Here is a 15,652-nt window from a genome sequence, read left to right on the forward strand (position 1 = left end):
GCCTCTTCCTCCTTTTTAACCCAATGTCCCCCGGGCTGCTCCGCTTCCGGCCACGGCCAATCTTCAGTTCAGAGCACTTCCCTTTGGTGTCACCACAGCTCCCACGGTGTTCACCAAAGTGATGGCAGTGGTAGCGGCTCACGTGATACTCCAGGATGTAGAGGTCTTCCCCTTACCCTGATGATTGGCTCCTTGCTGCTCCTTCCAGGCATCAGTTCAGTCAAGTGAGATTCCTTTCTTCTCTTAGCCCAGTGGTTGGGTATTACCGTCAGTCTCAACAAGTCGTCACTGGTCCTGTTTCAAGTGTTAGATTTTGTTGGGGCTCAATTGGACACAATTCAAACCAAAGTCTTACTTACCTTGGAGAGGATATAGTCTCTGACACTGCATGTCCTTTGCATTTTTCAAACTCTGTGAACGACAGCGGAAATGGTGTTAAGGGCGTTGGGGTCCATGTCGGCCATGATCAGTCTCTTACCTATGGCACATTTTCACAAGCTGGTTCTTCAGTGGACCCTTGTGCTCCAGTGGTCCATGTTAGACCTGTTGTCTCACCCCGGACATTGTTCGGGGTTGCTCCTTTCTTCCGCCTTTCCCCTCTGCCACTGTGACTACAGATGCCTCCCTGCTGGGGGAGTGGGGACATTGCTCAGGATGGAACAATTCAAGGTATGGGGTCCCCCTACGATACCAGATTGCATATCAACGTCCTGGACATGAGGGCAGTGCTTCTAGCATTGCGGCTCTCCATGCCCATCTTCTCCCAGGGACGAATGCTATCCAGACGGACAATATATCTGTGGTCTGGTACATCAGCAAGCAGGGGAGAACTAGGTGTTATCCTCAATGTCCCGAAGCAATGAGTTGTGGGAGTGGGTGATCTCCACCGGACGTTTCCTGGTGGCAGCGCACATCCTGGGAAGGTCCAACATTCTAGCAGACAGGCTCAGCATGTCTATTCTGATGCCTTACAAGTGGTCTCTGAATCCTTCAGTAGCGAAACAGATATTTTTCAAATGGGGTCAGCATTGCTGTGATCTCTTCACCTCTCCTTCCAACATGAAATGCAGTGAGTTCTTTGCTCTGAACCCCTCACCCGGACAAGTCCCCAAAGACTCTCTGATTCATGCTTGGCCCCCCTGTCTTCTGTTGTCTTATCCTCCTTTTCCTTTGATTCCAAAATTCCTTCAGAAATCTCTCAGGCTAAGGAGCCTAATTATACTCCTTACCCCATTTTGGCGGCTTCAGGTCTGGTTCCCCTCTCTCTCTAGTCTTATTTGTTGGCTCCACCATGACGTTGGATCCATTTCCTGATCTTATTTCTCATCCTTTAGGGATTCCCCATCCAGATCTGGGCAGTCTGAAGCTCACTGCTTGGCTCTTCCAGTTCCCATGATAGTCAGGACTCCTGGATTATCTTCACCTGTCAAAAGGATCCTGGTGGCGGCTCAAGTCTTCCACCAGAAAGGTGTACTCCAGCAAATTGAGACATTTTTCGATCTGGGCCTCGCAGTGTGCCCCTAGATCCCTTCACTCCTCTGGATTCCGTGGTTTTGGATTTTTTGGCAGGGATCTTTCAGCAAGGTGCCAGTTCTTCTATGGTCAAGGTCCAACTTGCAGCGATTCCTAATTTTCATGTAGGTGATGATGGCTTCCTTAGCATCTTCTAAGCTTTGCAAAACCTTCCTAAAAGGCACCTGGTGAAGGACCCAACGCCGTCATGGGAGCTTACGTTAGTTCTGCAAGCTCTAGTTTTGTCCCCTTTTGAGCCTACAGCCTCTCTGGATCTGCAATTTCTGTCCTGGAAGGCAGCCTTCTTGGTTGCTATTACTTCTACCAGGAGGGGTTCAGAACCTCAAGCGTCATCTGTCAAGCCCCCTTATGATTTTTCATAGGGGCAGGGTATCTCTCCCAGTCTTTTTCCCAAATTTTCAAAACCAGGGAAAATATAAATTGCACTTGTTGGATGTGCACAAACTACCTGCCCAGGAATAAATCCTTTTGCAAGTCTGACCAGCTCTTCATTTCCTATTCTAAACCCTTTTTAGGGAAACCAGTATCTTAAGGTCGCCACTGCCCACTTGATTTCCCACTGTATTATTCCAGCGTATGCTGTTGGGGATTTATCCCCGGCAGTTCTTGTGAAGGCACATTCCACTAGATCTGTGGCTACTTCATTGACCTTTTGGTCCAGAGTTTCTTTAGATGATAAAATACAACAAACCAGTGACCATAAAAAACTGTTTATATCCAACTCTGGCACCTCGGCTCACTCAGCCTTCAGTGGAGTACAAAACTAAACGCTCAGTCACATATTTTATACCTCACTACTCATTAAATTAAATCAATTAATATATTAATTAAGGTACTCATTTTATCAATTATGTTAAAACCTTCCAATTACAAGCCACATTTATTCCTCCTGGATTTAGTGTCGAACTTTAATATGAAAAGTGCTTTTTTATGTAGAAGTTTATTTTTACATTCATACATGTATGTTTTCTCTCTGTTTTCCAAAATGGTACCCTACATACCTGCAGGGTTCCCACCATGACTTTCCAAAAAACATTGAACTAAGTAGCTTTTTATTTTCTTATTTTTAATATCCCTCAAGTGCTCTTGCAACTGTATTTTAAAAGCCTTCGTACTTTCTCCCACAAAATTTTCCACATGGGAATTTAAGAGCATAAACAATACATTCTGTAGTACAGCTAAACTTACCAAGAATTTTAAATTTATATCCATTTATTGTTTCAAAAGTCTGAACCACATGTTTACATGAAATGCACTTACCACATGCATATGTGCCTACAAACTTGCAGCCTTTCTGGATCTGCAATTTTTGTCCTGGAAGATGGCCGCCTTGGTTGCTATTACTTCTAACAGAAGGGTTTCAGAACTTCAAGGGTTATCTGTCAAGCCACCTTATATGATTTTGCCTCCTTATATGATTTTTTATAAGGGCAGGGTATCTTTGCATACTAATCCATCTTTTCTTCCTAAGATGGCTTTGGAGTCCAGTATTAATCAGATTAATCTCCCAGTCTTTTTACCAAATTTTCAAAACAAGGGAAAATATAAATTCCTTTTGTTGGATGTGCACAGCCAGTTGAGTTTTTACCTGCCCGGGACTAAATCCTTTCGCAGGTCTGACCAGCTCTTCATTTCCTATTTTAAACCCTTTTTAGGGAAACCAGCATCTAAGGTCACCACTGCCTGTTTGATTTCCCAGTGTATTATTCTGGCGTATTCTGTTGTGGGTTTATCCCTGCCATTCCACCAGATTTATGGCTACTTCAGTGACCTTTTGGTCCAAAGTTTTGTTAGATGATATCTGCTCTGCGGCTACTTGGGCTTCATCTCGTACCTTTATCTCGCATTGTAAGTTGGACATCCTGTCCAGGAATAGGGCACTCTTGCTCTGCCGTGCTTCGCATTATCCTTCTATGAAGGCCTCCCAGGTGTTTTGTAGCTGACGCCTCTGTCCCACAGATTGAAGATCAAATGAAAAAAACAACTTCAGATAAAGAAGTTACTCACCATAACGTTCCATCTGATGAGTTCTTCATTTTGTCTTCAGCCGTCCCTCCCTCCTTCCCCCTGCCTTTCACAGACTTGTGGTGTGCTCTGGCAAGTAGAGGATATGGTCACCTCCAGGGTGCCTCTTCCACTTCCCTTTTTTTTTTTTTTTGCTTATGCAGACATTTAGTATGGGACAAGGTGTTGGGTCGGGTGTGGATGCTAAGTTGTGCAGCAAACTATCTGAAGGGAGGAAGGAGACAGGGGCATTATGGGTAGAGGAGGAGCTTTGATATCTGATCAGATGCTGGATATGTGGCCGTGTCGGGTCTGTGCCAGATCCAGGAACCCCACAGGTTGAAGACAAATTGAAGAAACAATTCAAAACGTTATGGTGAATACATAACTTCTTTTTTTTTAATTCATTTTCCAGTACTCTCTCTATTCCATTTCTGCGCACATGTAAACCAGAAGATATTCCAACACACAGTGGGTGTAAAGTAGAGAAATAATCCTGACGGGATGCCAGTCCATCACTCCAGTTTAGCTGTCATTGTTAGATTATAACCCTCTGCTTTTGTAGGTGTGGAGTTATGGAATTTTATCTTGATAACATGAGATGTTTTGATCAGTGGGACTACAGTTTTTCAGAAATGTCATATGTTCGTTACTTTTTGGTGTTATAGGTGGTCATTTTATATTTGTGTGCGCACGCACGTGTGTCCTTGTGTATATGCATCTTTACATACATATGTGGGTTGTATATGTGCATGTGTTCACTTATGTTCACACGATGCTTTATTCCTTAGCAGTATTTTGTAACGCTCTTTGTTATTCGTAAATAATTTTGTCTTTTTGTTGCATGCAGGTCGAAAGCGTAACTCTCTGACACCCAAGATGACTATTTTTCCTTGCCCTGGCTGTGGTCATGATATTGACTTGGGGGAGAGAGGCATCAATGGCTTGTTTCGTAACTTTACACTAGAAACCATTGTGGAAAGATACAGACAAGCAGCCAGGGCAGCCACAGCCATTATGTGCGACTTGTGCAAACCTCCACCTCAGGAGGCAACAAAGAGCTGTTTAGACTGCAAAGCAAGCTATTGTAATGAATGCTTTAAGGTACATCATCCTTGGGGAACTCCAAAGGCACAGCATGAATACATTGGACCAACTACTAACTTCAGACCTAAGGTATGAATTATGCTTTGTTTTTTTTATCAGCATTGTTACTGGCTGTAGAATAAACTACTACACATCTTTTCTTCTAGGTTGCACAGCCCTTTACATTTAAAGCCTCTTTGTTACTCTTGCTTCATGTCTAGAATCAGTGTTAGGGTGTTTTTATAGTGAGGAAGACCAGCCAGTGAGTGTCAGTTACTGTGAAAGGATTAAGTTCGTAAACACTACAGTGCTTGGACACTACTCAAACATTATGCCTAGAGATTACACAGTCCTTTGCAGAGAGTGTATTTGGGAAGTAAGCTAAATGTCGGAGCATGGGATCAGTTAAAATACCAGCAGTCATTTTGAGAGTTTTAAGTGTGCTTGTAAGAATTGTAAATTCTTTGTTGTGCAAGTACACCGTACCCTGTTCCTGGAAAGTGTCAAGCATTACTGCAGTATATAAAGGGTAAACTGATGTATACAAGCAATTAAAAACATGTGACCACAACTTCAACTTTAAGGAAATTTTTTGAAATGTATGGAGAACAAGTTTAAGAATAATGTTAAGTGATGTTTTTCAGCTTGGCTTTAACTTAGATCAGTTGACTCCTGCTAATCTTATGAATTCTATGATCATTTCACATCTTTAGTTGGCATAGGGTAATATTTTTTGATTTAGCAAAAGCATTTGATATGTTACCACACTGAAGAATTGGATCTTTTGGTAACGGATAATTATAACCTGGTGAGTTAGATATAAAACTGGTTAGTTGGGAGAACTCAGTAGGCGTTTTTTTCAGGGTAATTGTTTAGAAGCAGTGCTGAATAGGGTTCTACAGGACTCCATGTCGGGTCTTTTGTTTTAATATTGTTTTTGCTTCTTCTTTCAGCTTTTTCCCGGTTAGGGGTCGCCACAGCGGATCACCTGTCTGCTCATAATTGTCAGTGGAGTTTTACATTGTCGAGGTGCCAGCCCGGCGCCCAACCTTCCACAGAAGGCACACACTCACACCTAGGGCCAATTTATAGTGTTCAATCCACCTACAGCATGTCTTTGGTCTGTGGGAGGAAACCCACACGACCACAGGGTGGACATGCAGACTCTGCACAGAAGGCACCCCAGCCAAGATTCGAACCGGAGCACCTCTTGCTGTGAGGCGGCAACACTAACTGCTGCACCACAGTGGCCGCCCAATATTGTTTTTGCTGCTTTTTCTAAAAAAAACAGAAGTTGGCTAAGTAAATATTCTGATGACTGTAAACTGGGCCTTACTGTTACTGGTGAAAATGATTTTGGCAATATTATCTGGTTGAAATTGCAAATTGATCTAAGAGGTGTAGCATTACTTTTAGTTTGTGTAATACTATATATTTTGGTAAGTATATTCCAAAGAAACCATTATTGTTGATGTTGAATGACTGCTGTTTGTTAGAGGTGATGGAATAAAACTATCTAGGTATAATTCTTTTTTCAGGATTTGTTCAAGCTAGTGTCTGCAGCTGTGAAGCAATTAGGGTTACTAATGAGAAAAAATTACCTTAAGGCGCGCACATTATGTGAAGGAGTTGTATAGCTCCTTTACTTTTTTACCAGTTTTGGAATGTTAGTCCTTTCTGTTCCTGCACAATTCGATTTTGTAATCCTTGATTCAGCATAATTTAAGAACACTGCATGATAAGGAAGCATTAGAGGGCCTCTACAACTTTGTATGTGTTATTTATCAGTATCTCCCAGAAAGCTTTATTGCACTTAAACTCTCTGCTTGTTTTTCTATATTTTTAAGGAAGTTTGTTTGCTTTTAGAAAATGCAGTCAATTTTGTTTATCCTAAAATATTTAAATGCTGCTTAGTAAATATGTGTATCTGATTTTGAGACTCTGTGTATGCATGTGAGCTTTTTAGCTGATTCCAGAAAGCAGTATTTGGCATTTTAGTATGTAACTGATAAGAGTTGTGACATTATGCTTTGCAATTTATTAGGTAGAGCACAGACACAACACTGTTTAGAAACACCTGACCTGCACTTTGACTGGAGTGGGGCTTCTGAACGAGCTGTGATAATTATTGCACCTTGTAACAAGCAGGAAAACACCATGTCCACTATTTTTCCTAATTCCATATAAGCATCATTTGACATTACTTTCTGTCTAGTCTTGCGCTGCAACTTATTTCCATTCTGAGACAAACGAGATGTTATTTTTCTGGAAATAAGTGCTGGTCATCCTGCTTATCTCTGCTGCAGTAGCCCAAGTTTTATATGGGTTTATATCATTCTAAGGATATAATAGCCAGCTTCCAGAGCTTCAGGGAACCTTCTGTACAACCAACCCATCAGATAGCTCAAGCTGAGTTGACTAAAAAGACAGGTTTGGGCACCAAGCCCATCTGAGTTTTCCTGCTGCCAAAGAGAGCACTTTTGTGAGCTTTCAAGAAACCGCTATTGATTAATGTTATTCCTTTGCTGGGCAGATAAGTTCCCTTTGGGGGGGGGGAATTCCACATTTACTTTTGTATTAGGAAAGTATTTTTAAGCTGGGAAAATTTGTTTTTTTTTACTGTCATGCGATTTATGTGTACTTTGGAGTGCAATGTTGTTCTTGACTGTCTAAAAGTTGATCTGATGTTAATCCTCATTCGTTCGTTCATTCATTCATTCATTACACGTTGGTTTGAAACCAATCCTCTGTTCCGAGTCGGCCATTTACCAAGCTCATGCCAGCTAGAAAACTCTCGATCCAAGCTTTACCCATGGTGCCCTTCTCCATATTACCTCAGATCTCATTTGCTGCATATGAAATAAGACTTGCCAGACAAGCCTTTCAGCTTGAGTGTTCATTTTTTCGATAAGTTCTGAGGAATTTCTTTTTCAATACTTATTGTTTTTGTTGAACCCTTATTGCTAGTGCCCTATTTTCACCTTTTATCTCTTTTTCCCAGTTGGTAATTCTTGTACCATTGTTGGCACTTTTCCCTTACCCGGTTGTTTAGTCTTTCTATACCATAGTTGGTACACCCTCTGATCATTGTGTTTCACTGTTGCAGTCCTAACCAATGGGTTATCCTGCTCTCTGTAGCCCTCGATCGGCCAGAGTACCAAAGGTAAGCAAATATGACATCAGCTGTCATCGGTTGCAAAGGACGTCAGGATGTCCGATACAAAAGGAGGCAGCCAACGTCACTTCCTCAGTCTTCCTTGCCACGGAGCCCGAAGCAGAAGCATTTCTTGCCCAAGTGCCAGTTGGCAGTTTATCTTTTTTGGTTTCAGACTACAAAGTTGAAGTCGACTACAGCTAAGTACCCTGTTGGGGATCCTCTTTCCTTGCCTTAACGAATGTCAGAAAAGGTTAATAATTGTCTTGCTTGTCGAAAGCAGATTCCCCATAGAGATTTTCATTTCTAATTGTGATCTCTGTGCTTCCTTTAATCCGCGTACTATTCGTCATCGGGCTAAGCTTTTAGCTGAACATTTTGGAATTTGGCCCAAGTTTGTCGGTATGGCGTCCGCTTGTCTTCAGGGTTCAGATATCCCCAAGAAGGGTAAGGATAAGGACTGCGACAGGCTTCAGAGGGTCAAGTCCTCGGATGATGTCAAGTTGGTAGTCAGTGAGGCACTTATGTAGCCCCTGCAGCTCGCAGATTTTCAACCGCAGGTCTTGGTTGAGACCATTTCAGAGTCCCCCAGGCCTCCGGCTTCCATTTTGCCTTCTGACCTTTCGCCTGTCGCCTCTTCAGCTGGATCCGGAGCCGCTAAGGTGACTCCGGTGTCCGAGGCCTCCATTCTTCGTTAGACAACAAGCTCATACCGCCGACCTCTGCTGCAACTTCGGAGGTTGCCAGTCCTCCGGAGTCCTTCAGACTTGCAGGTAAATCTTCCAGTCGTAAGCCTGTGAAAAAGCAGGTTCCAGTTTCTTCTCGTTCTCCTCAATCCCAAATGGTTAAAATGGCTAATGACCTTTTGACTCAATAGGGGTTCACAGATTCCTCCTAAAAGGGTTAGGGATGTTTCTCCTGAGCCTTTGTCTTTTTCTGGTTCTGATACTTCTAGCATTTCTGCTGATGAAGAGGAAGTTTCTCAGGTTTTTTCTCCTTTTGAGGATTCAGACGCAGAGGAGTCCTTCCCTTCTGCTTCTCCTCCAGAGGATTTCTCTTTTGGTGATAAATACTCTCGGGGAGCATTTTAAATGGGAAAGTCAGGATTATCTCCAATCTAAGAAAATGATTACGGAGTTTTTGGATTTGCCTCAGCATAAGCCTCTGGCTATTCCCCCAGTGTTGGAAGTGGTTGATGTTTTCTGGAAAATTCCTTGACTCCAAATTCCGTTCCTCCTGCTCCCAGGAAACCTGACTGGTACTATAGAGTCCCTGATTCTCAGTTTCTTTTCAGGAATCCGTTGGCTGATCCAGAGGTTCTTTCTCAAGGCCCTAAAGGAGTTAAGGCCACATTACCAAAAATCCTGTTCCTTCTGACAGGGAATCTAGGAACCTAGATAGGTGGGGGTAAAAAACTTTATACCTCTGCCACTCTTACTATTAGGTCTACTAATTGTCTTTGTCATATGCTGAAGTACCAGCAGCACACCTTGGAAGCTATTAAGTCTAGGATAGCAAGTGTGCCTCTTGGCAGAGTGTAAGGATATGCAGGATTTGCTGAATTCTGCCAGTCTTGTCAATAAACATTCATTACATTGTGGTTTTGACATTCTAGAAGCCTCCTGCAGGGCTACAGCTATTGGATCCGTTATTAGAAGGCATGCTTGGCTCGGGGAACAGCCCCTACATGAGCCTATCAAGGCTAAGCTTTTAGATGTACCTTTGCATAAGGACAGTCTTTTTGGCAGCAAAGCAGAGGAAGTGCTCAAGAAGATGGAGGATAAGGCCAAGTCTATGCATCCAGTTAAGGACTTTCTGCAAATTCAACCTCCTCGTTTTAGCAAGAATTACCCTTCTAAGAGTTGGATGTTTCCTGATAGCAGACAGAACCGTTCTAGGACTAGAGGTTACAAATCTTCTAGGGGGCAGGTGGCTACCCCCTCAAAGGTCTAAGCGTTGGCAGGCTTCCACTTCCAAGGCGGGAAGTTCTAAGCTTGCTTCTCATTCCAAACATTCTCAATGACTGTATCCAACTTCTACCTGTTCTTGCCTGCCCGGAAAGTCCTTTGGGGGGAAGGTTGGCCTTTTTTGCAAATGTCTGGGCCACCATCATGGACAACAAATGGTTATTCAGAACTGTATCCCTAGGACACAAATTTTCTTTCCACACCTTTCCAGTACCCAAAGGATTCCCGGATGCTCCTCCAAACCAAAGGGCAGAAGTAGAAAAACAAATTATCTGAAGTAGTTAACTTCATTTGTTCATCAACCTGTGGGTATCTGATCCGAATCAGATCCGAGCCGGCAGCTTTATCCAGCTAAGATATGAGCTCCAAGCTCCTCCCCCTTACCCATAACCCCCTGCCATCCCCTCTGTGTCCTCTGATCTTGTTTGCCGCAGCTTATTCAAGCATCTGGAACGAGTTTCCAAGTGTAAGGTTTCGTGAGTTATACCAAAAATTAACTTTTTTGACCTAGTTTTTTAGTTTAATCCATAGACGAGTGAGTGTTTCTCCTTTTCTGTTAAATTGCTAAACTTGTTGGTAAATTTTCTATCTTTTAGTTAGCTTGGTCTCCCCCCCCCCCTCCTCCCTCCCCCCGTGTGTGTGAAGGTGTGTGCAGGTTGGGCCTTTTTTTGTTACCATGTCTGAGGCCCTAAAGCAATTTTTTCCAAATGCACCGAGTGTGGCCATAAGCTGTCCCCAGCGGATGGCCACACTGTGTGTTATCTGCCTTGGTGTTGACCATCTCTCCTCTGGCTGCACAATTTGTGCAGCCTTCAACCCCAGGGCTTTGAGGGACAGGAGGTCGAAGCTGATTCTGGCGGGACTTCTGCCCAAGGACCCGGCTTCGTCCTCTACTCCCTCGGCGGCACCAGCTGCGACCGCAGTGGGTTCCGCCTTCCATCCCTGCTCCCCTGGCCGGGACTCACCCTCCCACCGTGGCTCAGGAGGAGAGGGAATCCAGGAGGGAGAAAAGGAGAAACTCCACAAGCGGCGGGCTGAAGCTTCCTCTTCGGCTCCGCCGGCTAAACAGCCTCTCCTAGGACATCCGGGCCTTCTCCTTCTCGGCTCCATTCACCTCGTTTTTTCCCCGGAGCCGGAGGAGGAGGAGAACCGATCGCCTTCAAGGTCTTCGAGGCGGCACTCCAGGCCAGCCTTAGTAGCCTCGTCTAGATAGACTAGAAGTTTATCCGATGCAGATATGGACCGGATGATGCGTAGGTTTCTCCAGGCCCAACTGCAGATGGGGGTGATGTTCTTCGTGTTTCACTGTTGCAGTCATAACTGTAGGGTGTTCCTGCCAGCAGGCAGCCCGAGGTCAGCCAGAATTCCAAAGTCTGGGTCCAGCGTTGGCTGTACCAGCAAGTACCCTGACGTCAGAACGCAGAGGTATAAAGCAGTCAGCCCACGCCATCTTCTCCAGTCTTTCTTGCCATGCGGTGGAAAGCAGCTCGCAAGTCATTGGTTGGCGCATTCGGGACAACGTGCTTTGATTGTTGTCGGTCCGAAGTTTTTACTTCTCTTCTCAAGCTAAGTACCCCGTTGGGGAATCTTTTTCTTGCTCCTCCGATGTCAGAAAAAGTTAATTGTATATCGTGTGGAAAACAAATACCTCATAAAGATTTCCACTCTCTTTCTTACTGTCTACCTTGCTTAGGCCCTGACCACGACATTTCTTGCTGTCAGTTCTGTGCCAGGTTTAATTCTCGCACTATCAAGCGTAGGTATGATTGGGCCTTGAATTATTTCGGTAGACGATTCAATTACAGGATGTCGTCGGATACCTTACCGACAACCGGAATTCAAAAGAAACGCAAGGACAAGGATAGGCTTCCGAGGTCCAAACAGGATACTTTGCAGCCGGAGCTAGCTTCGGGTTTGGCTGTCGTCAGTGAGGCGCTTTTGCAGCCCCTGTCGTCTGCCACTTCGGAACCGATGGCCGACACGGACTCCCATGGGGAGTATTTTATCTGCTGCAGGACCTTCGGACGTCGCTCCTTCAGATGGGTCCGGAACTGCTGTGCAGGTACTGGCTTCTGAGGGGGGTTTTCAGGCCTTCTCATATCACTATTTCTACAAAGGCAAAGTCAAAGACTCCTGTTAAACCAAGGGTTTCTTCTCAAGCTGCTTCGGATACAGCTCCCAAGACCAAGAAGCAATTACTACGGATGGCTGAGGATTTGCTTACAATGATTAGGGGTTCTCACCCTCCTGAAAAAAGGCCTAGACAGGATATACCTTATGATTCCTCTGATCAGGCTTCTGTGTCTTCTGTCTCTTCCTCTGAACAGGATTATTCTTTTCCTCCTTATGAGGATTCTGATGCAGAGGACTCTATACCCTCTGCTTCTCCCCCTGAAGATTTCTCTTTTGGGGAAACTTACATGAGATGAGAGAGCATTTTCATTGGGAAGGTCAGGATTACTCTGCTTCCAGGAAGAGACTTGGGGAATTTCTCCTTCTCCCTCAGCACAGGCCTTTGGCTATTCCTCCTGTACTTGATGTTGTGGATGATGCTTTCTCTGAAGCTAACCTGAATCCTGATTCATTGCCGCCTGCTCCTTCTAAGCCTGATAGATTTTACAGAGTCCCTGATTCCCATCAATTCTTATTTAAGAACCCTTCTGCAGATCCTGAAACTATTTCTCAGGGTTCTAAGGCTGCTAAGGCCGCTTCATCTAAAAATCCTATTCCCTCTGAAAAGGGTTCTCGTGCCTTGGACAGGTGGGGCAAAAAGGTTTATACTTCTGCTACTCTTTCTATTAGAGCTTTAAATTGCCAGTTTCACATGTTCAAGTATCAGCAGTTTCTTTTGTCTGTTTTAAAGCAAAGGCTTTCTACCTTTCCTGCATGTGCAGAGGACAAGGAATTACAGGATGTATTGCATGCAACTGGACAAGGAATTACAGGATGTATTGCATGCAACTGAACAAGTTAGCAAACATAGTTTACATTGTGGTTTTGATGCCTTGGAAACTTCTTGCAGGGCCGCAGCCTCTGGTACTGTTATCAGGAGACATGCTTGGCTTCGTGAGCAGAATTTACCTGAGCAGGTTAAAGCTAAACTGTTAGATGCCCCTGTTCAGCATGTTTTATTTGGATCCAAGGCTGAGGAGGTTATTAAAAAGATGGAAGAAAAAGCAAAATCTATGCAGACTGTGAAAGATTTCTTACAGGATGTTCTTCGTGTTTCACTGTTGCAGTCATGACTGTAGGGTACTCCTGCCGGCAGGCAGCCCGAGGTCAGCCAGAATATCAAAGTCTGGGTCCGGCGTCGGCTGTTTCAGCTAGAGCCCTGACGTCAGAGCGTATGGGTATAAGGCTGACAGCCAACGCCATCTTCTCCAGTCTTTCTTGCCGTGCGGTGCAAAGCAGTTCGCTAGTTGTTGGTTGGCGTTTTCAAGACAACGTGGTGTGATTGTCGTCGGTCCGAAGTTTTCTACTTCTCTTCTCAAAGCTAAGTACCCCGTTTGGGAAACCTTTTTCTTGCTCCTCCGATGTCAGAAAATGTTAATTGTGTATCGTGTGGAAAACAAATACCTCATAAAGATTTCCACTCTTACTGTCTACCTTGCTTAGGCCCTGACCATGACGTTTCTTGTCGGTTCTGTGCCAGGTTTAATTCTCGCACTATCAAGCGTAGGTACGATTGGGCATTGAATTAGTTCGGTAGACGATTTAATTATAGAATGTCGTCGGAACAGACTACCGGATTACAGAAGAAGTGCAAAGACAAGGACAGGCCTCCGAGGTCCAAACAGGATACGTTGCAGCCGGAGCCAGCTTCGGGTTCGGCGGTCGTCAGTGAGGCGCTTTTGCAGCCCCTGTCGTCCGCCACTTCAGAACCGATGGCCGACACGGACTCACATGGTGAGCCAACTAGGCCTAGTAATTTGTCTGCTGCAGGACCTTCGGATGGGTCTGGAACCGCTATGCAGGTACCGGCTTCTGAGGGGCTCTTCAGGCCTTAAGCTAAGTCAAAGACTCCTGTTAAACCCAGACATTCTGCTCAAGCTTCTTTGGATTCAGCCCCTAAGACTCAGAAACATTTACTCCGGATGGCTGAGGATTTATTGACTATAAGAGGCTCTTGCCCTCCTCCTGAGAAAAGGCCTAGACAGGATATCCCTTATGACTCCTCTGATCAGGCTTCTGTATCTTCTGTTTCTTCCTCTGATCAGGATTACTCCTTCCCTCCTTATGAGGATTCGGATGCAGAGGCTTCTGTTCCCTCTGCCTTCCTCCCTGAAGATTTCTCTTTTGGGGAAACCTTGCATGAGATGAGGGAGCATTTTCATTGGGAAGGTCAGGATTATTCTGCTTCCAAAAAGAGACTCGGGGAATTCCTTCTCCCTCAGCACAGGCCTTTAGCTATTCCTCTTGTACTTGATATTGTGGATGATGCCTTTTCTGAAGCTAACTTGAATCCTGATTCCATGCCGCCTGCTCCTTCTAAGCCTGATAGATTTTACAGGGTCCCTGATTCTCATCAATTCTTATTCAAGAACCCTTCTGCTGATCCTGAAACTATTTCGCAAGGTTCCAAGGCTGCTAAGGCTGCCTCCTTTAAGAATCCTAGCCCCTCTGAGAAGGATTCTCGTGCCTTGGACAGGTGGGGCAAAAAGGTTTATACTTCAGCCACCCTTTCTATTGGAGCTTTAAACTGCCAGTTTCATATGTTTAAGTACCAGCAGTTTCTTTTATCTGTTTTAAAACACAGGATTTCTGCCTTTCCTGCATGTGCTGAGGACAAGGAATTACAGGATGTGTTGCATGCTACTGAACAAGTCAGCAAACATAGTTTACACTGTGGGTTTGATGCCTTAGAGGCTTCTTGCAGGGCGGCTGCCTCTGGTACTGTTATCAGGAGACATGCCTGGCTTCGTGAGCAGAATCTACCTGAACAAGTTAAGGCAAAATTGCTAGATGCCCCTGTTCAGCATGATGTCCTTTTTGGGTCTAAGGCTGAGGAGGTTATTAAAAAGATGGAAGAAAAAGCCAAGTCTATGCAGACTGTAAAAGATTTCTAGCAAGTTCAGCCTCCTAGATTCTCTAGGAATTGGCCCTCCAAAAATTGGTCTTTTCCCACCTCTGACAGGCCTCAAAGAGGAAGATATAGACGCTCCAGAGGTAGGGCGCAGGCTCAGGCCTCCTACAGACCTAGACAGTGGACTGCTTCACCTAAAAGGGGAGAAGACAGATCTCAAACCCAAAGAAAACAGACTCAATGACTCCCTCTGTTGGGCTTCAGGTCCTCCTTCCCTGGATGCCCCTCTCGGAGGAAAACTTTCTCTTTTTTACCAGAATTGGACTCACATTACCCAGGACAAATGGGTGTTAGACGTGATTTTGAAAGGTTACAGATTCCACTTTCTCACACTGCCAAGGCCTTCAGGCTGGCCAGATCTGCCAAAACATCAATGGACAGAGGCCTTAAATCAAGTGGACGCCTTATTAGCCTTAAGGGCCATAGAACCTGTTCCACCTCTAGAGGTGGGGAAAGGTTTTTATTCAGGACTTTTTCTGGTCCCAAGAAAGCAAAACTCCTGGAGACCTATTCTGGACCTCTCTATATTAAACACCTTTTTGGAAATTCCAAAATTCAAGATGCTTACACTTCAACAACTTCTTCCAATGCTCGCACAAGATTCTTGGATGGTAACATTGGACTTAAAAGAGGCTTACTTACACGTCCCCATAAGGCAACATTGCAGAAAGTACCTCAGATTCAAGGCAGGCTCGAGACACTTCCAATTCTCTGTACTGCCATTTGGCTTATCTACTGCACCCAGAGTTTTTACCAAATGCCTGGCTCCAGTAGTAGCTTATTGCAGGCTTCAGGGGATTCAGATTTACCCCTATCTGGACGACT

The 15,652-nt window shown here is 44.6% G+C and overlaps 1 protein-coding gene across 2 annotated transcripts in view; it reads left to right on the top strand.

Moving 5' to 3' along the window:
* Window positions 1-15,652, top strand: part of TRIM36 (tripartite motif containing 36) — a 1,224,111-nt gene that overhangs the window by 610,025 nt on the left and 598,434 nt on the right. For both annotated transcript variants that reach the window (XM_044059328.1, XM_044059329.1), the window contains exon 3: window positions 4,388-4,713. In XM_044059328.1, coding sequence (XP_043915263.1) covers window positions 4,388-4,713 — 326 coding nt within the window. The remainder of the gene's footprint in view (window positions 1-4,387; window positions 4,714-15,652) is intronic.

Source organism: Protopterus annectens, chromosome 17.part0 (genome assembly GCF_019279795.1).
Source record: "Protopterus annectens isolate FY-2018-M chromosome 17.part0, PAN1.0, whole genome shotgun sequence".
NCBI lineage: Eukaryota > Metazoa > Chordata > Ceratodontiformes > Protopteridae > Protopterus > Protopterus annectens.